Source organism: Hyaloscypha bicolor, assembly GCF_002865645.1.
Source record: "Hyaloscypha bicolor E unplaced genomic scaffold K444scaffold_165, whole genome shotgun sequence".
In the NCBI taxonomy this organism is placed as follows: domain Eukaryota; kingdom Fungi; phylum Ascomycota; class Leotiomycetes; order Helotiales; family Hyaloscyphaceae; genus Hyaloscypha; species Hyaloscypha bicolor.
The window spans coordinates 2,322,459-2,343,609 of NW_020194667.1; the positions used below are offsets into that span (position 1 = coordinate 2,322,459).

The 21,151-nt window shown below is 49.0% G+C and overlaps 7 protein-coding genes across 7 annotated transcripts; 2 read left to right on the top strand and 5 right to left on the bottom strand.

Moving 5' to 3' along the window:
- Positions 1–715: 715 nt before the first annotated feature.
- K444DRAFT_201279 (uncharacterized protein) lies at positions 716–1,300 on the bottom strand. The gene has a single exon (XM_024870994.1). The coding sequence runs from the start codon at positions 1,181–1,183 to the stop codon at positions 815–817; it is 369 nt and encodes a 122-aa protein (XP_024730044.1). The 5' UTR covers positions 1,184–1,300; the 3' UTR covers positions 716–814.
- Positions 1,301–1,907: 607 nt separating this feature from the next.
- K444DRAFT_542308 (uncharacterized protein) lies at positions 1,908–3,189 on the bottom strand (the record flags this gene model as incomplete). Its single annotated transcript, XM_024875870.1, has 2 exons — positions 1,908–2,985; positions 3,056–3,189. The coding sequence occupies 2 exons, from the start codon at positions 3,187–3,189 to the stop codon at positions 1,908–1,910; spliced, it is 1,212 nt and encodes a 403-aa protein (XP_024730045.1).
- A 331-nt stretch (positions 3,190–3,520) lies between these two features.
- On the bottom strand, positions 3,521–4,065 carry K444DRAFT_201284 (uncharacterized protein). The gene has a single exon (XM_024870995.1). The coding sequence runs from the start codon at positions 3,974–3,976 to the stop codon at positions 3,641–3,643; it is 336 nt and encodes a 111-aa protein (XP_024730046.1). The 5' UTR covers positions 3,977–4,065; the 3' UTR covers positions 3,521–3,640.
- An 89-nt stretch (positions 4,066–4,154) lies between these two features.
- Positions 4,155–5,222, top strand: K444DRAFT_542646 (uncharacterized protein; the record flags this gene model as incomplete). The annotated part of the gene is made up of 2 exons (XM_024875893.1): positions 4,155–4,198; positions 4,259–5,222. 2 exons carry the CDS (start codon positions 4,155–4,157, stop codon positions 5,220–5,222), a joined length of 1,008 nt encoding a protein of 335 aa, XP_024730047.1.
- A 1,063-nt stretch (positions 5,223–6,285) lies between these two features.
- K444DRAFT_636036 (uncharacterized protein) lies at positions 6,286–12,669 on the top strand (the record flags this gene model as incomplete). Its single annotated transcript, XM_024883948.1, has 2 exons — positions 6,286–6,352; positions 6,659–12,669. The coding sequence occupies 2 exons, from the start codon at positions 6,286–6,288 to the stop codon at positions 12,667–12,669; spliced, it is 6,078 nt and encodes a 2,025-aa protein (XP_024730048.1).
- Positions 12,670–15,971: 3,302 nt separating this feature from the next.
- K444DRAFT_704939 (uncharacterized protein) lies at positions 15,972–16,869 on the bottom strand (the record flags this gene model as incomplete). The annotated part of the gene is made up of 3 exons (XM_024888094.1): positions 15,972–16,522; positions 16,661–16,685; positions 16,747–16,869. The coding sequence occupies 3 exons, from the start codon at positions 16,867–16,869 to the stop codon at positions 15,972–15,974; spliced, it is 699 nt and encodes a 232-aa protein (XP_024730049.1).
- Positions 16,870–18,600: 1,731 nt separating this feature from the next.
- K444DRAFT_542732 (glycosyltransferase family 1 protein) lies at positions 18,601–19,956 on the bottom strand (the record flags this gene model as incomplete). Its single annotated transcript, XM_024875902.1, has 1 exon — positions 18,601–19,956. One exon carries the CDS (start codon positions 19,954–19,956, stop codon positions 18,601–18,603), a length of 1,356 nt encoding a protein of 451 aa, XP_024730050.1.
- Positions 19,957–21,151: the final 1,195 nt, after the last annotated feature.

Here is a 21,151-nt window from a genome sequence, read left to right on the forward strand (position 1 = left end):
AGGGGATGAGGCTAAAGTTCGCTTTGACTGGTTCGTAACGCCGTAACCCCTTTCATCCCCGAGATTGATTTTTATCTTCTTGTTTGTACAAAAGAACATCCCGGAAAATATATATTCAGTATCTAACACCTTTCTCTAGCAGCGAAATGACTGTTTAGCAAACCACCCGCAGTTAATCTCCCACTCTTTACTCGCATCCTCTAACCTAAATTCGAGCTTTCGAAATAGTTCTGGAATGACCGTGACAACTTCGAGCACGGAAATATTCTTACCAATACAAGCGCGAGCACCGCTACCAAACTGGAAGAGGAAAGTCAGGACATAAGTCCATAAATATGTGCGAGAGAGTTTATTTGAATGAACTGGAGCGAATTCACAGATAACAGTGCCGTGTCCATAGCTGCAGAATTCAAATCGCCGCTTTCAAGCCACCTCCCAGGTCGAAAGACTGCTGCGTCTAAACCATAGATATTCTTATCCATGTTAATAAGCCAAGAACTACAGCCAACGACAGACTAACAGATAATCAGTCACACCCATAATAAGAATCACAGGCCGGAGAGACTAACTCCAGCAGGAAAGAATTGTCCACAGAGGACTGCGCCCCCTTGAGTAATGCTTCAAGACGTAAGCTGTCCGGTTCCAGGATGAAGACGAAGCGCTTCCTTGATGACAGCCATAAGATATAGCATTTTCCGTCCTTCCTGAAAGGTAACTGGTGTTGAAACCTTCCCCAGATTTCTACACTCTCTGGTTTCCTGGCGAAGTTTCTGTGCATTTTCTGGATGCTTGATCAAAAGATAAATGATAGCGCTCAAAGCGATGGCGGTTGTGCCTGATATAGCTGCAATGTTTGCGCCGACGGTACTCTGGATGTCCCAGTCATCGACCCTGCGGCGTCTTTCAGCTTCAGTAATTTGTCGAGGAAATCGCCCTCGACACCAGAAAGCTTCCCACTTCTCCGATTATAGATTTCCTTTGTGATGAAGGCACCCACCCCGCCAAATGGGATAGGTAGTCTGGCTTTTGCGGCCAAGTATGCCAAGGGAGCGTGTAATTCTGGGAAAAGGCCGACGCGAGAGCCGTAAATCATAGACTCATGAATTGCACTCAAAATCCCGCGAGGATCGGTCTCCAGTCCCATGTATTCGAAGGATTTCCCAATCTTTAATGCGATGAGCATGCATTCAATGGAATGGGGGGACACGACTGGTGCTTATCGAAATCTCCCCAATAACGCCAAACGCGTATTATTGCATCCATTACGGTATGTCAATGACCCTGCGGGGTTCTTACAAACTCCTCCAACTTGCCACAGAGTTGGTGGTTGCATATATGGACGAAATGCTCGTATAAAAGAAGTGCCGACAAGGAATAGAGTGAAGCAACCTTTCGACGTTTTAGTGAATGGCTTGCAATACGGAGTATCTCGTTCCGAAAACATGTCCAACCTGGTGATATCTGGGTATCCAAAAGCATAGTAGAAATCTGACTTGACAAATTTCGATCCTTGGCCGTAGATGGTCTTAAAAGCTGCAGGATCCGTCATACAATCGACACCCCAATTGACACCGGGGGGGAAGATAGTTTTACATTTTCCCGCCACCAGCAGCCACCATCGTGTGTGAGGTTATTTATGTTTCCACACTGAGGAGGATGAACCACTTGACATCGTTGCCCCGGATAGAGGATTTGAAATGAAGATGAGAACACACAGCTTTCCTCCAGTACATCGACACCATGGATGAAGGCACCACTTCACTGGATGATCTCAAGCAGTATATTCAGCTCCCTATCTTACGCACAATGCCCCACCCACCTCTTCACATCAAAATACAACCTCCCAACCTAAACTCCACCAATGCCCTCTAAATAAAGACGCCGTCAATGCCCCCATTCCCCTTCACCTACCAAGCAATCTTACTCACCCCCCTCAAATCATCCACATTGAGTATATCAACACCCTCCCTAATCAGCACATCCCAAACGTGATTCCTCATCCCCAAAGGCCAAGCCGGTAAATCCCAATACCTAACCTTCAACCCCCTTCGATGCGCGCCCCTAATCTGTCCGCGAATAATCCTGATTTGTTTCGGATTCAGTCTGCCACGCCAGATTCGCCCGACTGATTGTCCGAAGGAGACAGATGCGTAGTAGGAGTTGAGGGGCGTGAATTGGGAGTCGGGTGTTGTGCCGCTGAGGCCTTGGCCGAGGTCTTGGGTGTCGGAGGGGGAGGTGGGGTTTTCCTCGGAATCAGAGTCTGATGATGAATCAAGAGGGTCAGAGGAAGAGCCGGAAGGCCAGTCCGTCGTTCCAGGTGCACCGCGGCGAGGTTCCCACATTGTTTCTAATGGAGCGTCGAAGAACGCATCTCGGTATGTAGAATTTGCGGTCAGGATATCGAATGGCGTGTTCCCTGTGCCTACCACCGTTACTGGCCTTATGTGAACTTCCCCATCCTGCATGAAGGAAAGCCAGCCCCGTTCTCGGAGTGGCTCAAGCTGCTTCAATACCCAAGGCCATGTCTCTGCACCACCCGTCTTGACATCTATGAGCAGCGTCACGGTCTGTCCAGAATCAACATCAAATACCCCATGATCGGTGCCATTGTAGAAATCTGTCCTCGGGTTCTGCTGCTCGAGGATCTGAACCAATGGGTTGACGTATAAAGATTGGAATGTCCGATTCCTCTGCAAACTCGCAGTATTATGCCCCACGTATAACTCGTTGTCGAAAAGCCAGACGTCGCTTTCGACGGATATACAGCCTGCTCGGAGGGCGGAGAACAGAGGAACGCGGCGCCAGTAGTCGTTATGCGAGTGGCAGGGTATGGGGAGCACGTCGCGCGTGAAGTCTGTGGGGTACCAGGCCAACCCTTCGGTACCACTGCCTGGACGTCCCCAGTTCTGAAGGTAGCTGTCGATGTCGGAGGACCAGATGAAGGTTGCGAGGACGAGGAGGAGGTTGAAGGTTAGGAGGAGGGCTCTGCGGGTGGGTTAGCAAGCTGGGGGACAGGAACGGGGGATGGGGCAAGAGAAAGGAAGAATGGACATACAAAATACACAATCCACTAACCCCCCCAAAAACACAACAATTATACCAACCGCCATTCCTCCTCCGTCCCCTCTTCCCGCTCCCAAACAATCCCTCCTTATCCAGACTCCCCTTTCTTCTCTCTCTAACCGTCATGCTATCCCAAATCCGTGTCCAGCCCCTTTTCCTCCTTTGTCTCCTCTCAACAAAGCCATCCTCAATATCCTCCTCCGTGTCAAACGACTCGCTCGGTTTCCTTAAATACGAATTCGAAGATTGCGAAAAGACCACATCATCGTCGTTGGTCAGGTCCTCGGGTTCTTCGGCTGGGTCGATTACGTGGTATGCGCCTTGCGCCTTTGCCATTTTGGCGCTGCTCTGATCGGCGAGTCTTGGCAGGGTCCAGCGGTGGCGATTGGGTTGCGACGGGTCACGAACAAGATGCCATTCGGAGATTGACAGTTTCGAGGTGAGGGATTGAGTGATCGTATGTCTGGGAAAGGGGAGAGAGTCGATAGAAGGGTGCTAGGCCTGGAAGAGGGACTATCTGGTCGAGACGCGCAGCAGAATGTCACTGCCTTCGTCTGGATCGCTGCTGCTTCGACGGTTACGAATCGTGTGTCATCCGCGGAGCGAGAACTAAGCTGTATAGTAAACATAAATAGAAGAAGGATTGGAGGAAGAGGAGACGGGAAAAGCAGAAGGGAGGCACGGTATCAAATTGTTTCTCTGGGAGCCTAGAGGATGTGCTTGCGCCCCCATTGATCTTCTGGGCCCAGACCCTGTAGGCACACACGTGCGGTGATGCAAGGGTCGCAGGGGCTGAGATGGTGTTGGAGATTTGCAGAGTGGGGAGCACTAATAATGGGATGGAGATTTCCAACAATGGAGAAATTAAATTGAGCAGAAATGAAGATATACTTGAGGTCAATTGTCTATACATTTTTCGATCAAAGCTAAAAGGAAGAGAAGTTGTAAAAAAGAGAGGCAAGAGAATCGTCAGTTACCCCGCTAGTGCAGCGCCAAGACCGCCCATCTGAGACCCTGGAGAAAATTATCGTTATCGTTGAAACCTCATCAACACCACAAACCATCCCACAGCACGGCACCAACGCCTCACAATGCCGCACAAACACACGCGCAAAGGCGATGCAGACAAATCGACGTACGCCCCCTTCCCCTCCCCTCCTCTTCCCCATCCCCAATTGCTAATCCAAATCCCCAGAACCGACCTTCCACCCACCACAATCGCCAGACCCCTCCCAACCTCCAAATCCGCCAAAGAGAACGGCATCTTCACCTCCGAACTGAACAGCACAGGAAAGAACAAGAAGCGGAAGCGGAACAAGGATGCAGAAGATGATACGCCGAAAGCGTTTTTGAGGCTGATGGCGTTCCAGCAGGGGAAGAAATTGCCGAAGGGGTTAGATGATGGGGTGAAAGAGAGCAAGGCGGCGAAGAAGAGGAGGGCTGCTACGGAGAAACAGTCCAGCGAACCCGCCGAAGATATGAGAGTGGAAGTGGGGGAGAGAGCAGAGGAGAAAGAGAAGGCGGAGGTCCCGACGATTCGACCCGGTGAAAAAATGTCTGCGTTTTCTGCTCGTGTGGATGCTGCGCTGCCGGTTAGCGGGTTGATTAACAAGGGTGCGAAGGAAGGGAAGGATCCGCTTGGGTTGAAGGTTGGCAGGACGAAGACGGAGAAGAGGATGCATAGGATGTATGATGAGTGGCGGGCGGAAGAGAAGCGGATTCAGGAGAGGAAGATGGATGACCAAGAGAATGCGGAGGAGGAGGCGATGGATGAGGATGGGCAGGTGAAGTGGAAAGTTGATATTGAGGCTGTGAAGGATAAGGCCGGGAAGAAGAAGAAGAAGAGAATGGGGAAGAAGAAGAGAATGGGGAAGAAGAAGGTCCTTGGGGAGGTAGAGGATGGCGAAGATGATCCGTGGGCGAGGATTAAGAGGGATAGAGGCGAGGGGAAGGTGGGGCTGAATGATGTTGTGCAGGCGCCGCCTACGTTTACGAATGTCCCGAACGAGAAATTTAAGGCTAGGGGCGCGAGAGTTGAGGTTGAGGATGTGCCGAGGGCGAGTGGGAGTCTGAGGAGGAGAGAGGAGTTGGGGAATGTAAGGAGGGGTGTGGTTGAAGGGTACAGGGCGATGATGAAGGAGAGGGCGAAGGGCGAATAGATATTTGTGGTTAATAAGGTCTTTCCAAACGAAGTCTGCGTCGCCACGCTGTGAGGACTGATAAAATGACAGTTCAAGCTAGTTGCTCGGTGGTTAGTGGCAAGGTTGGGAAAATAGGTCGAACAATCTTGTACTTATTGAAAATGGAAAGCTCTATTTATGGAAGTCAAGTGGCCTCTGCCGCGGCAGAACTGGTAAGACTGCGAGAAAGCATAAATACCTCCGCCGGATCCTCGTTCACACAACTGCGGCACCTGCTCATCCAATCGCCTTCTTTAGTCAACCCGAATCTACTCAACCTTCGTCTAATCCCCTTCTAGCTGCCTATGCAGCATACAAAGCGTCCCAAGTTGTGCATCTGCGAACACTACTCGCGCAATTATGGTTGTTTCCTTACATTGGAATAGTTGACATGATTGGACATTTGAAGCGGACTGAAAGCTTCGACACCCTCTATTAATTGGCATTGCAAGAACCGAGCTGGAGGGTTACATCTATTGATGCTTTTGTACATAAACTATCTACGGCATTGATTGAAAAAAGGCTCAGGAATTGCTAGTCTACGAATACTTACGTTTACGAGATCAAAAGTCCAACTGGTTGCTAGAATAATACATACCAGTGATTCTTGAGATTGAAAGGTCCACAAATTGGCGTCCAATAATCATTCGTGTTCCCAAAGCCTGGATGATTGAAAGTCAACAACTTGCTAGCACAGCTGAATTTCGCCCACAGCAACGGCTCGAATTGCCCAAATTTGAATCCCAGATTCACGTCCTCATCAGTCTTCTTCTTTGAATTCTCTTTTCTAGCAAATCGACTCGAACAATGCTCGTCACATGATGCGCAAGGCCAGCCTCGTGCTAATTGGGCGCTAAGCGAAAGCCTTTTCCGAGTCGACGTCGACCCCGCAGCCTCAATCGCGAATCCTAACAACACGATCTCTCACGATCTCTCCAACGACCTCGACACCCACCACCGCAAAGCTCTGCTTTCAAAGCACACATACGATCTACAACAACCCAATCCGGCATCTCTTGATGTTCAACTTCAAGCTTTCACGATGGCTACGATCATGGATACCATGATCGCAACTGTCCTCAACCTGGTGCAGGCTGCTGGCCCTCAAGGTGAGTCGCACGACGCTTCGTGGACCCATTTTCCACCACTTTCGCGACTTCTCCTCCCAGCTGTGGCTTGCATGGCCGTGGGGCAGTTGGCTTTTACCCGCTGGCTGGAATGCAAGGGCGCGCTTCTGGCCCAGTGGCCGTGGCGCACTCCTTTTTTTTTTACATCTTTTTTTGAGACGCGGCCGCGTCGCTTTCGAGGCGAATCACGTGGAGATCTTCAGGGGGAAGACCTCCTGCTCCCAGGGCAAGGGGACTGGCGACGACGAGATGCGCGTTGCAATGGACGGTGCTGAACAACCTGAGCAGGTCTATCGATCCGAGAAATCTTCGACGGTTTGGCAAGTGAATATCTGGACCATCTGGACCCTGCTAGGAGAGATGCAGTCTGGAAGGAATTCAGGGCGCAACGCAATATCTTCATCAAAGATCCGGAAGGCAAGGAGATGCCAATCAACACCACGCGGTTCCGTATGATGAGCTTCACAGAGATGGAGTCCGACAACCTGAGTTGCACACAAGTCTTTCGCGAGGAGCTCCCGCTCGCAGGAATCAAGAGAAAGTCAAGCTTCGGCGAAGAATCTGCAGCCAAGCGTCGTTCTCCATCGCCCACAGTACCGCCCGACATCGCGAAGTTCGTGCATCCACTGCTAGCTCCCAGAGCAATCTCTTACGTATCCCCATACTCATCGCCTTATGCTTCGGCGCCCATCCCACAAGTTGCAGTCCCTGCACAGCCCCCGACAGTTCCTCAACCCTTATACAATCCTCTTCTCGCTGCGCATGCAGCATACAAAGTGTCCCAAACTACAACACCTATCGCCGCTCAGCCATCGATGTCTGGATATGTACCTCTTCCTCCACCACCCCATGTCTCTTATCAACCATATGTACACGACGGTTCGACTGCTTGGTCAGACGTCCTCGCCCCACAACCTATTCCGAAAGCTCCCCAGCCCCCATCGTCTCCAGCTTCTCGACCAAAGAACCGGAAGCCGCGTAAGCGCCGAACCCCAAAGCCGCAAAACCAAGAAGGCGATACTCAACCAATGGAGTACGAAATGTCAGAAGACACCACCATCAATAATGAGTATCCATTGCAACCTCTGGTCTTTGCCCGTAAGAGAAGAATGCCCCGTCAGAATCCCGAAGAAAGGCCGAGCCAGAAGCCCCGACAGAATCATCAGCCAGATGAGGACTTCGCTGCAGAACTCGCACAAGCACAAGCTGCTGTCCTGCCTGAAGGTTCAACTCGTCTTGCCTGTATATTCAATGGAATCTGTGGACACCTGGTCCTGTCAAAAGACCTGTCCGTGTTGGAGTTCATCCAGGCTCTTCAACCTACTTCAAACACCCCAATGCTTGTCTTGCCCATTGGCAAGCTTGCCGAAGAACCCATTACATCTACGAAGGGGTCCGATCCGATGGAGCTTCGCATCAAAGCCACTAACGACAAGAAAGAGAAAATTACATACAGCTTCACATTTGTCGAGACTGGTGTGGAGCCCGAGCCAGCACATCTCATGCGCCATCAGATCATCACTGCCGTGCTTAGTGCGGAGTTTGGACCGGACGATGATCTTCCTCCAGTTGGTGATGTCTACGGTTCTGGAGATGTGCAACCGAACGCCGCTCAGAACTCTAAGCAATCTACCAAGCCGGGAGATTCGCAACAGAGCGTGGATGATGAGTTTGGACCAGACGATGATCTTCCCTCGCCTAATGATTTTTCCGCGCCTGATGATCTAGATCGGGTGCAACTCCAGCAGCAACAGCTTCAAGAAGCCCTAGCCCGGAAGTCCCGAAAACCTAAGCAATCTGCCAAGCCGGGGGATTCGCAACAGACGGTCGAAGATGAGTTTGGACCAGATGGTGATCTTCCCACCCTTGATGATCCAAATTTTGCCCAGCTCGTGCAACAACAGCAAGACCTCCAAGCCCAACTAGGCTCTCTCTATGGCTCCGGAGATCCACAACCAAGCGCCCAGAAGCCCGAGAAGTCTCAGAACCCAAAGAAGACGAAAAAGGAAAAGAAGTACGAGAAGGTCGACGCTTCCGACAAACCTTACATGTGTGCCAATTGTGGGAAACGATGGATGCAGTCTTGGGGCTTGGATTATCATCTCACAAAGTCCAACTCCCCTTGCAATCCTAATGCCGATATGACCGCCTACGAAGAGAAAAGGGCGAGAAGAGAGGCACGTCATGGTTCGAAGAAGTCAAATGGAGCAATCAAGTCTGGTTCGCTCGACGACCCACAACTATCCGCACAGCAGCAGGTCGGAGAAGGAGGTCCATCAAACACATCTCTTGATAATGAGGTGCGCGTTGAAGATGGTGACCCCCAAGTCGACTCGCCGTCCACATCGGAGGACATCCTACCTCAGGACATACCACTTCCTCCCGAGACGCCCAAGCCGAAGCGGCGCCAGCCATCAAAGAAGCAGGCTGCCAGTGCATCATTGCAACGCGAGCCACAGGTCAGCGAAACTGAAGAGCCTCGCACAGAGAGATCTGGTCAAAAGAGGAGACAGAGTGAACGGAAGTCCAAGCAAGCCACTCGTGCGCAACGTGAGGAGGCCGAGCAATCTGATGCGTCTGCAAGCAGTGACGATTCTATCTTTGAATGGGCTCAGAAGTACAGCACAACCGGTGTTGAGCGACCTCGCAAAGGTCGAGTTGTCAACAATCTCACAACTACTCCTTCCAACAAGAAGATGTACAAGGCCTTGCCCTTTGAATCATTTGCACTTGGAGAATTGGTTGATCAGATGGCAATGCATAATAGCATGTCTAAATTGATTGCAGGCGTTCCTGCTCTGGAGGGTATGGAGGAAGTAACTGAATCATCGGCCATCCGACATTGCGAGGAGATCCTACTGTCTGTCGTCCAAGGAAACGACGGGTTTTTCCCTGGCGACATGGCCATCTGGATTGGTTTCGTGGACATATGGGTGAAGACTTTCGGCTTCGCCATGCCTAGAAATGACGTCCTTCCCGAATCCAAGCTGTGCAGCAAGACTGTCGATCATCTCATTGAGACCAAGCGACTTCGTTGTGTGGACTTTACATGGATTGACTCCAAGAAGCGAGAAATCACCCGCACCATTCTCATCTTGGCTGGATCCCAAGTCGACTCTAAAGCGATTGACGCACTCAAAGCGCTGATTCAACAATGCTACCCCGACCTCTACGTACCCCCGCAGTTTGCACCCCCCGAGCCCTTTCTCTCCAGATTGAACGCACTTGCCACGCGCAGACTCCCCCAAGCCGAGCGAGATAGACTTCGCAGAAAGGAGGAGGGAGCCGCATCGTCGGACCCAGATCCCCCCCCACAGATGATTGGTGACGAATCTGATGATGATTTCGTAGTTGGCGAGGCTGAGGAGGCGGATGAGGACGCAGATGAAGACGCGGACTCCATGGGGGATGAGTTGGACAACGAGGGCAACTGGCAGGATGACGATCTGGACCTCGATTCCGACGAAAAGAAGCCCAAGAGGAAGACCAAGAGAAAAGGCGAGAAACGGGGTGACGGACGGGCGAGACAACGAAGCCCTACGCACAACAAAGCAATCTCTGAAGGTCTGCGCCGAAACTGGGCCACCAGGAAGGCCAAAAACCCTGATAGCTTCTTTCCAAAACGGAAGAGCCGAAACGTGGTGAAGAAACTCCTAACTGAAGAAGAAAAGGCCCAGCGAGCAGAAACTGCATATCTGAATAAGCGATCCTGGGATGCTCAGCCAGCTTTCATGCCCAATCCTGCAACAGGTGCATGGGATCAAGAAACCGAGCAGAAGAAGTCGAGAAAGGGTGTTCGCCACATACCCAAGCCGAAGATTCCTTATCCCATCACCTACATGCAGGCTAAGGATGGTACTTGGTCACTTCAGCCCTACGGCCATGGTGCCCCGCCCATTCATGCCCGTCCGTTGCGAAGAATGGATGAGGGAGCTTATGTGAAGCGCGCTCATCGAGACCACCGCCCGGTTATCTTTCCCAAGAAGAACCGCATGTTCCTACCTGCGAACCCCCCGAAGGCTCTCCTGGAGCAAAATCTGCTTACCCCGGCACCCTATTCCGGGAGCATCTCCAGAATAACCGGCAAACCAAAGCGCAAATACGCCCGCAAAAACCAACCCGCAAAGAAGCCAACGGCGGCTTGTCGCACTTTATCAAAGGTCACCGGAAAGACGGTTCGCCCTTATCAGCGCAAATTCCCAACCTTTGTTCCAGATAACTCAAAGGACACGAAGAAGCGAACCAAGAAACCCATCAATGAGGCGAACATCTTGAGGTTCTTCGAGCCCAAAAAGTTGTTACCTGGCGCACCAAGAAATGTTGGCCTCGAGTTCCTTCCCCCAACTTTTGGCCTCCCTGCCTCATCATACAAAGGACCGTCTCCCGGAGTGCACCAATTTCAACCCGATTACCGACGCCTGATATTCATTGCGCCGAGCATTGTTACAGGAGGTGAGGATCCCCACCGTGGATCTTGGACCGTCGGTTTGTGGCGCCCTGTCGCGTCTGGAAGTTTGACCCTCACTTGGAACGATGCCACTGCCTTCGACCTGGAGTCGCTGCCCGTTGACAAGCTAGACTTCGGCCGTGACGATCATTATCGATCCATCAAGCAGCCAGCTAAGAGGAGAGGAGGAAAGCCCCGACCTACATTTACGCTTATACCCCCCAAGAAGCTCACCAAAGGAATGAGATTCAAATATACACGAGCCCTCACCGCTCTTCCCAGCGACTTTAAGGATCTTTTCGAGGATGCGAAGGATGCCACCAAAGAGCTCGGGGTTCAGATTGGCCAGCCCAATCGCGCCGCGCAATTCAACAGACGAATCAAAGGGTCAAAGGCGATCTTGTCTCCTCGAGACGAGAAGCGACTCATCCTCACTGTGGCCACTATCCGCACTTTGACGGGTGGGGTCACCGCCCTGATTGATTGGGTCCTTGTATCTCAATCCTTCCAGGATTATACTTGCAATTTCCTCGCGAAGTACTGGAATGGCCTTCAGCGCTCCAGGAGGGATGTCATTGAACGCTTGATCGAGGATTTCCAGAAGGCTTTCCTACAAGCATACCAAAAGAATAAAGTTCCTAAGATCGACTACGACCGTCTGACGGAGTATCAGTTCCACCAGCTCGTCAAGTGGGCTCTCAGAAACAAGAACATTAACACCTCAATGACGACGAAACAAAACAAGATTCGGGAATCCAGAAATCTGATCGAGGGCAAGTTCAGCGTTACGGAAGTTAGTCCGGAGGCAAACGAGCGGCCCTGGAGAGACCAATTCGACAGTGAGAAGACCGCACTTTACAAGAAGATGGATATGGCAGTCGCTGAACCACGGTCGGTGCTGTCGATGCCGAAGGAGAGTCCCAAAATGAGCAAGGATGAGCTTCAAGTGATTCGATCTTGGGTCAGAGCCGTAGCTGTAACACCACCAGAAGACTATGATGCCAAGATTGCGCAGGAAAAATTGCTCTCCATTATCAACGGGGAGAACATCAACATCCAGAAAGAGAAGATCAAGCACGTCTTGACAATTCTGCAGGAGCAAAAAATCCTTCTGAGAGCAAGCAGGGTGCGAAGACTTTTCGGATGCGTCTTTGAAGTCACTGGGAAGTTCCTCGAACCGTTGAACAAGATGGATGTCCAGGTAGAGCAAGTGATCGATGCCGCCATGGCAAAGTGGTACTTGGACCAGCGCTTTTGGCTAGACGAGCCTGTTCCGCACAACTACTTCACCACCGCAGGTTGGATGCTAGCTGTTACCTCGATGCAGGCTATGGGTGATATCCACACAAACACGAAGGTGTGGCCGAGCCAAGGCAAGAAGATGGGAATGCTCGACGGCGGCGGTTACGAAACAAGACAGATACCCAAAGAGTCCTATCGATTCGACCTCTTCCTCAGTCCCAGGGAGGGCTTCTACGTCTACGACTGCGACAACGAGACCCTCAAGAAGTTCTTGGAGGCGGAACCTCCGCGTGGCTCAGCAGCGGGCGAGCTCCCGATCTGGTGGGGCATCACAGGCAAGCTCAACCGAGACATCTGGAAGAGAACTTTGTGTTCCATAGCCTCGCTCATGAAGACCAGATCCGGCATCAACATCGAGGGTCTCAAGCAGCATTTTGGCTACACATTTGAGGAGTGGGAGTTGCGCCTCGTCATGGAATGGGGCACGGAGCTCGGCCTTTTCTACGGCTCTTACCCCAAGCAGATCGAGGGGTGGAGACTTGGTTTCTGGTGGTGGCTCCTGCTCGGGAGGCTGTTTGATGATGGGGTTGCGGTGGGGAAAGGGAAGTAGGGGGAGGGGTGAAGGAGAGGGGTGGGGGGATGAGATGGCGGCGATGTGGTGTGGTGCGAGCTGGGATGATAACGATGACGAGTGTATGATTTGTACAATTTTGTCTGATTATTTTCTTTTCTTTTTCTCTCTTTGTATGATTCATGATTGACGATACCGGTAGAGTTCAGATGGAAGATAGAGTGTACATGCATGGGGGGGGGGGCGTTTCTGTGTTTTTGTCCGATTAGCCACGGCGTTGGGACTTTGTCTGCTCGGATGATACCCGGTCATGGCGTTTCGAATGTCCCGTCAGTTTTGGCGTTTGTGATGGCGTGTTCTTTCCCTTCAAAATGGCTCTTCATTGGGTGGATCTCTTTTGGGGTGCCAGATCCAAGATAGAGACCCTTAGCCCAAATGTGTGTGTGTGTGTGTGTGTGTGTGTGTGTCTGTTTCATTTGGAGTTTGAGGTTGCTGGCGGACGTGGGGATGAAAAGAGAGATATTATACGAGTTGGTGGTGGTTGGAGGGATCGAGAGAGAGAAAGAGAGATGATACTGGGGTTGGTAATGGAAGTGGGGATGAAAAGTGAGAGACATTACGCGAGTTGGTGGTGGAAGGTAGGATGGAAAGAGAGGATGATACCCAGGTGTGCATTTGTTAGATCACAATTAGAGCAGATAAAATGCAAGAAGGCATTTACAACAATTCTTCTGTTCCACCCCCAATGCTATGAACGGTTTGAAGTCCTTTTTCAGGACGAGTGTCACGTGAAAATTGCTAGCCTGGTGGTAGTGATTTTTCATTGTTCACCGAAGGGTGAGCGAATACCCCCCCACCATATCGTATTCTCAATGTCCGAGTGGCCTGTCATCTAGCATACCAGGGGCGAAGAGCTTTTTGGATCACCGAGTTGGTTCAAGCTCATAATTGGACAACCAGCCGAACTTTCCGCGAATGATGTGGTTAGGAGAGGGGGGTAACCGAAGCCCCTAAGCAGTTAGCCTTCCCAGCGGTTCGCCATGCTGGTGCGGGCTACTCTCTTAGGTGCTGGCATCGCCCAAGTTGAAGTGTTTCCAAAAGGTTCCGCGTCATCGTGCATTCCATTCACGTTTCTGCGGTGTGAATATTTCATTCAAAAGCAAGTTGATTTTGGATTTTTATTGATATTCTGAGATGTTGAATCGTTATGAAATTGGGAGGCCAGCCACCAGGGCGTGCAAGTTGACCTGACGTCGAGCGACGCACGCAGACTTCTTTTAATGAAGTGGAAATGGTAAAAAAAAAGTCAAAGGATTTCTCCCTGCAATAAACAACGGAAGCCCCTGATTGATAAGTGGAGGCCATGTTGGTCAGCACTTTCGAGTACTGAGCAAATGAAGTGGGATGTTTTCGGGTCCGAATTTGAGCATGAATGACTTCGTTCAGCAGCATCTTTTCCAACTCAGCAACACCGTTGCTATGCTGCATCAATTTCCATGAGTCTATTCAAAATATAATCAATTATTATTGATTCACTAAACATCTGGCAGCAGGTTGTCGTATATTCGCAATCGTATTGAGTGGTGCACTTACAGGATCTCCAGGTTGTGGTTTTGGTTCGGGTTGAACATCCGCACCATCCGACCCGTGGTCCAATAACAAGTGGCCTTGGAACATCGCGAGAGCTTCAAACTCGACGGATTAGGATAAAAGTGAAGTCTGCATCGAATTTTGGTCAGAATTTTTTATTTGATACATCGTTCGGCGAGGATGAAAGGAGTATTATGGCGTTGGTTTTAAACTGCTTCGCAAAAATGGCGGTAAGGAGGGAAGGAAATACATCCACTTGCCTCCACAACTACAGGGTCAAGTCAACGCACCTTTTAGAAGAATCAAGTGTGTCCGAATCGTTTTGAAAGTCTGAGAAGGTTGCGAAGAGAAATCTTTTCGAGAGCAGGTGGGCGATGGGCGGTTCATATACTTGTCACCCATCTTTCGCCGCCTCAAGGAGCCAGCAGAGCCCAGACCTCCTCATGATCTCTCAGTCCACTCATTATCAAGTATCCAAAGGTAGCGCAAATTGAAGAAGTGGGTTTACGTTGCCGCCATAGTGTCCTGAAGATACGGGCGATCTGGGAGTACTCAAGCTGTGCGCTATCGTCTAACACTACACAGAACAACATCAAGCTAGTGATGGAAGCAGGAATTTGGTGGTGTCATTACTTCTTCATTTTCCAGAGAGCAAAGACTGACGTTGCAATCCCAGTCGTTGGTCGATCTGTGTGTGCCCTTCGTGGACGGCATTCCGGGGGTAATCTTCTCGGAGGACAAGAGTTTTGGCCGCTTCAGTGCATTGCACACTGTATTCTCGCCTGAAACTGAATGAAGCGCTGCGTGATCCCTGTAATGAATAAATAATCGGCGTAGTCAACTTATTTTGGAAGATAACGGCTCTGAGTCGCAGCTAACACCACACAAATATGTCTGTTAAGGAACTTATGGGATGGGAGAAGCACATCAAGCTTCCACTGTGGCTATCAATCAGTGTAGGGTGAGCTGCTCTGCGTTTCATTCTGAGAAGCAATCTGAAAATGCCTGGAGAATCCAAAGTTTGGTCCTAAACCGTGCAATCGTACAACTTCAACCACAATTATATTTCCCAGTTCATTTGACACTTAATTTATTCACGGCCACCAGGGCACCAGGGCTCAGGAAATTTAAATACCAAACGTGAGTGGGAGAGTTTTGGACTTGCAGTCCGAAGATTATCCACACGTGCAATAGCTCTAAATGCAAGATTTTGTAATAGATCCGCACGATGTCTTTCAGTTACGGTCCATACTTTCAGTGTCCAGCATGATATCTTGTTCAATTACGTAAGGGTACACGCATAGTTTCGGTTGTGAGGCTAATGAAATTGCGAGTAAGCAGCGCATATGCCATCAATTTCTGAAGTGTACTCAAGCAGCGTCAAGCTACGAATGTCTCCATAATGCGCACCAGCTACCCCTCAAGTAATGACAAGCCCCAGAACAATGACTAACCTTCACGTATCTGATGCCATCATAACCTCAGAATCTAATAGAATTCCAAGATATCAATCCTGGTTCAAAGCAATATTCCCTTCGCAAGCATTGAAAAATTGATCGTGTCGTGTCACTATGGTAATAGCTTGCTCGTTTGACGGTTTCACGGACGAACTCTCATCGCTCGCAGAGGATTAGTTCTCTTTCGATGAACGAGAGATACCGGAGCCAACTTGAGGTTTTGGGGGTAGCACAGTACTTTGCGAGTCAGTAGAGGAATGATAAGGGCAAAGGAGGCGTAGGGAAAAGATGCACCTACACTACCGGTATGCCCTCGATCTTGAACGCCCAATCCAACGCCCAATCTATAGCCTCTGTACCATAGCCTTTCCCTTGATACGGCTCAGATATGGTGATGGCCAGAGTGCCAGATCGATTATGACGTGAGCTGTAATGTGCAGAGAGACGAAGATAGCCAATCCGCACAGGATTTGCAGAGTGCGCAGGAATTTCACACTCGGATGGAAGGCATATGGAGACGGATAAGAGCTCTTTGGTCCACTCGGTGGTAATTTTGAAGCACTCTGAGGCAGGGGTTTGCATCATCTCATCGTGGTACTGAGCGTAGCTGGGTGGGTGTTTGAGAATGTCGTCCTTGGTATCTTCGAGGGCGCGGTAGACGAGGCGGGAGGAGCTTAAGAGTTTGTTGTATAACATCCTGGAGTCTGTGGGGGAAGGTGAGGGTGCAGAGGAACGTCGTCTGCCCTTAGCGATTAAAGCAAAGAGTTTCTTGAGTTGAGAGTAAACATTTGTATTAGCTTGGAGGCAGCAAAGGAGGGAATGTGGAAGGCAAGAGAACAACCTGGCTAGTTAGTTGTGTAAATAAGTCATGTTGGAATTCTCTTCATGATTGACATAATAATGAATGCATAAGTGCTTCGCGAATCACTCCAGGTCTTCCAACGTCACGAGCGGCGGCAATGAACTCACATACATTCACTCACATGTATCCTTCGCTGGAAGAGCCTTCTGGCATTCCATGATTCATTTCACCGATTTAACAATTAGCACCTCAAGAAACAAGACTTACGAAATGTCCCTGAATGTAACGGTATCCATTTCTCATCCTCGTTGTCGTTGTGAGTGCCACCGAGGATATAAGATCCCATTTGATGCTACCGTCCATACTATGGATAGACATTGCGTGGGACATGGGGGGAGGGGGGCTTTTTGGGAATTCTATACATTATACATGAGGACAGTGTGTCAAATGATTAGATTAGATTAGATTAATGGCCATTAACCTAATCTAATCACGAAATATACTCATTAATCATACTCTATTCACGTATTAATTAGATTAATCTGATTAATACACACGTGATCCTACACGTGATCGTGCTAGCCTAATCTGGTAACGCTCCTGCCCTCTCTAGCTCTAGCGCTACACTAATCAGGTGCCGCAACGCTTAGTAAGCGACCCGAAGCTAAATTAAAAAAGGGCGAATATAGGAGAATAACTAGTTTATTATTATTGAAAGCTAGTATATAGCTACTATTATATAAGCCCTGGCTTAGTTTAACTAGGGCTACCTGATAGGTGCCTTAGTTATTTAATACTTATTGAGTAAATAGTGATTTACTATAGTCACGTGACAGATTAATCTGATTAATTATTCTAATCTAATCAAAAAAAATCTGAATTACATTAATCATAATCTAATCACATTAATTGATTAATTAATTGATTAATTTGATTAACGTGATTAATCCTTTGACACACTGCATGAGGATAGCGTAGACTTTCACCGGGAACGTGTATCAAGACTGTTGAATTGGTACTAGCTTACTAGTCCTTCCAGTACCAGGTTCAACTACTAATATTAGCTTCGCCACTCTAATTTATAATGGTTTACTATGGAAGCCTATGGAATAGCTCACTATGGAAGCTCAGGGAACGCTCACTAATATATATGAGTCATCTGATTTATAATATACTGGAGGAAATCGCCACCCACTAGTGGGTATATAAGAACTGTACTTTAGATTCCTCCTCTCCTTTTTTACTCTTCACTCTCCTGTATCTAGTCATTTTACAGATTGTCAACCTCCAATATATCGATTTTCCATCAATAAATCGATCACTTTCCAATAAAGACCCTGTCGTATCTTGAGTCTGCTTTTTGAGTGAGAATGTACAATTTTCAAACTTGGCGGAACATTCAGATCACTTGCTTCTCCGCACTAGAGGAAACTACTCCTATCAATGCCTCCTACCATTTATATCTCTAGAGGATGCGCAGCCAATCCTGGATCCGCCGCACTCAGCTTCCCCAATTGATGGAGTATTTCCTCTTTCATCGCCATGTGTAGCTAGTACTACATTTATGTGGAGTCAGATGGTTCGAGACTTGAATGTCAATTTCCATATTTGCTGCCGAATCTCAAATGGAAGGTCGGCAAACGTGATACGCGGGGGCTGGGCGGGCGGTGGGGGATGTGGATATTGCTGGTTGCTGATGTTGTAAGTCAATGATAGGTGTGTATCTATCGTCATCAAATATTTGAGTCGTAAATGCAGTGGTGAAGCGAACGAGAGATGCGCTGAGTCAAAAAAGAAGCTGGAGCCGGGATGCCGCTGTCTGAACAGTGTAGCTTTGCCCCTGACTTAAGCGAATCCATCAATTTTCAATCTCAATCACCCTGATTTTTTTCGACTGATCCCGTAGATCGACAGAATTTGGTCGTATATCCCTCGCACAATGCATATTTGTTCTTCTTAGTCTAAACTCTCCTCAACACCTTTCCAGGTCCAGAAACGTAGAAGACCACGTGCTCGTCAAGAATGACGACCCGAATACACCAAGCGACATCTTCTCAAACCAAGGAAATTGTCACATAATAATCGCCGCCACTTGAGCGATATAAGTGTATTGGTCTTACTTTATTCTTGCGAACTCAACTCCTCGACATTCTTAACAACAATTTGAATCGCATCGAACTTTGTCATTTCCTCTTCAATTTCCTTTGCTTTCAGTCGATACGTCTCATTTGATAGCACCTTCTTGACAGCCTCTTGTAATTTCTCTGGAGATGGCTTGTTTGTTCCCAAACTGACACCAACACCAGCCCACTCTGCACGAGCAGCATTCTCGGGTTTGTCGGTAATCCCGGTGGCTGTCACAACCGGTAATCCATGGTTCATCGCATGCTGAAGTCCTCCATAGCCTCCATGATTGACGAAGACATCTGCGTGGGGGAACAGCTCGTCGTATGGGAAATAATCAACCACTCGACAATTGTCTGGAATGGAAACCTCGGAGGGCAGTTTTGCTCCTGAACAGCCGAGCAATACCACCACAATCACATCTTCGTTGGCGAGACCTTGCATCGTTGGAACAATCAAATTTTGGTAAGGGATATTGATCGTTGTGCCCCCACATACCACCACAACTGGTTTCTTCGATTTTGTAACTTCTCCCCACCATTCAGGGTATTCAACTTTCGTTGAGGATGTCAGCCGATGCCTTCCTTTTGGGAGACTGCCTGCAAACTGAAAGCCTTTTGGAAACTCAGACCTGGGATATTCAAGACCTGGAACACATAATTGTAGGTATCGATCCGGTAGTTGAACTTGGGCATCCAGCACATGATAGCGAGATGTTGTACCGCCTAAGGACTCGACCACCCTTTGGAACTTTTCATCGGGTACCGAATATGCACCCTGGTAAAGCTCTTTAATCGCCGCTGCATTTCTCTCGTGGCTTTTTGGGGTTGGATCATATTTCAATCCAGATCCGAATGGCGGAACTTCAGGACTAGACAACGCCAGAGGCTGAATTCCCACAGAAATGACACCCAGTGGTCGCATCCCAGAACCCATGAGGCTCGGAAGTGCACCCCAGAATGTGCATTCATGAAGAATGATCACCTCTCTATTTTTCTCGTTCGCCTCCTGCAAGAATTTCTGAATTCCTGCATGTTGATCAGGAATCATCCCAACCTGCACATGTTCCCAAACTGTAGCATTGAATCCCGGTCCAGGTGGCTGGAAGAAGTCCTTGTGCTTCTCTTGTGGTATTGCCATGAAAAGTGATCGCTCAGTCCAGTCTGCCTTTCCTGGGAATGGAAGGAAGGAGGCACCGATGGCCTCCGTTTTCTCGCGACAAGTGGACCCCGTGTAGATTGTTACTTCGTAGCCGCATTCAATCAGGCCTTTGGATATTGTGGCGATGGGTCCGAAATGGCCATCTTGGTGGAGGCAGCAGGCTAGGATAAGAGGTTTGGTTGTTTCTACCATAATTACTGATCAACTGATGAAAGTAGATATGTGTCGAGAGAATGGCCGGAGTAAAAAAGGGTTCTTAGCACATAGTGTGGGATTTATACATTGTGAGCTGCGGCGCGTGGCAGCCTTGTGGCTGAGAGGGATCGCGCGAGACGGCCCATCATTGAGCTGACCAAAAGAGCGTATTGGTGGATCTGCATGGCGTCTCTCATATCACACTCGGCTCTCGCGGAAGGTTGGCTCCTCAGCCAACCAAAATTACGAAAAATATCGGCGCAGTGGCGTGAGAACTTATGCCATGCAAAGCACATTTCAAAGCGGGCTCCTATTCCAAGGAAATTGACTTGTTGTGTGGTCCCAGCTGGACGGGCTGCAAGATAGGGGTAAGCACTTGCGTTAAAGACAGCCATTCAACTCCTTGCTGACATCAGATTTGTTGCAGTGTTTTGGAGGTTGACGACTTGATTTTTCAGCTCACGCGGGGTAAGCGCTCTATATATACATCTGGTATATAAACTACAGTGTACCAGCGTACACTCAGTTCCAACAAGATTTTGGCCAAGTCTAGGCGAGAGAAAGGAGCAGACCGGATCCCGAATCAATCGGACCAAGTATTTTTGGTATTATTATTTTCGCTAGATTGTTAAAATCATTCAATTCAAGAATATGTGAAAAAGTAAGTTTCCGCAGCCTTTCATTTTACGCTTCAGTAGGAGAATTGCTGTCCATTTCTTGCCTGTTGAGGCACTGGTAATCCGACTGTTTCTGACATGACACATTTTGACAGGATTGCTCAAAAAGGAGGTCGACAAGTAAACGGAAGGCAGGTAATCTCCAGAATACAGCAGCAGGTTGAGACGTACGTCGCCAACTCTGTAGATTTGCGAAGAATTGTGGAGAGACAATTTGAAGGACTGAGAATGATTTAAAAAAATCCCGGGTCAACTGCGAAGCTCATTGTTCTTCTTGTTGCCATTAAAAACCAGAGAACCGGCTTGCTTGTTATGTGATACCACCGGAATGTCAACGCTGGGCGTACTTGACCAGCGCCGCCTTTGCTCAGCCCAGCTCAAGAACGGTCATGTCTTCTCAGGTCTACTTCTCTCTGCTCCACCACCACTAGTTATATAGTTATTGTGCCCAAGATCATTCTGACTCCATGAGGTAATTACAATAACTAATAAAAATAATTAATATAAAACAATCT

What these genes read in the sequence shown, in the direction of transcription:
- K444DRAFT_201279 (XM_024870994.1), bottom strand. Translation starts at nt 1,183, where the DNA reads ATGCTCATCGCATTAAAGATTGGGAAATCCTTCGAATACATGGGACTG.
- K444DRAFT_201284 (XM_024870995.1), bottom strand. Translation starts at nt 3,976, where the DNA reads ATGTATAGACAATTGACCTCAAGTATATCTTCATTTCTGCTCAATTTA.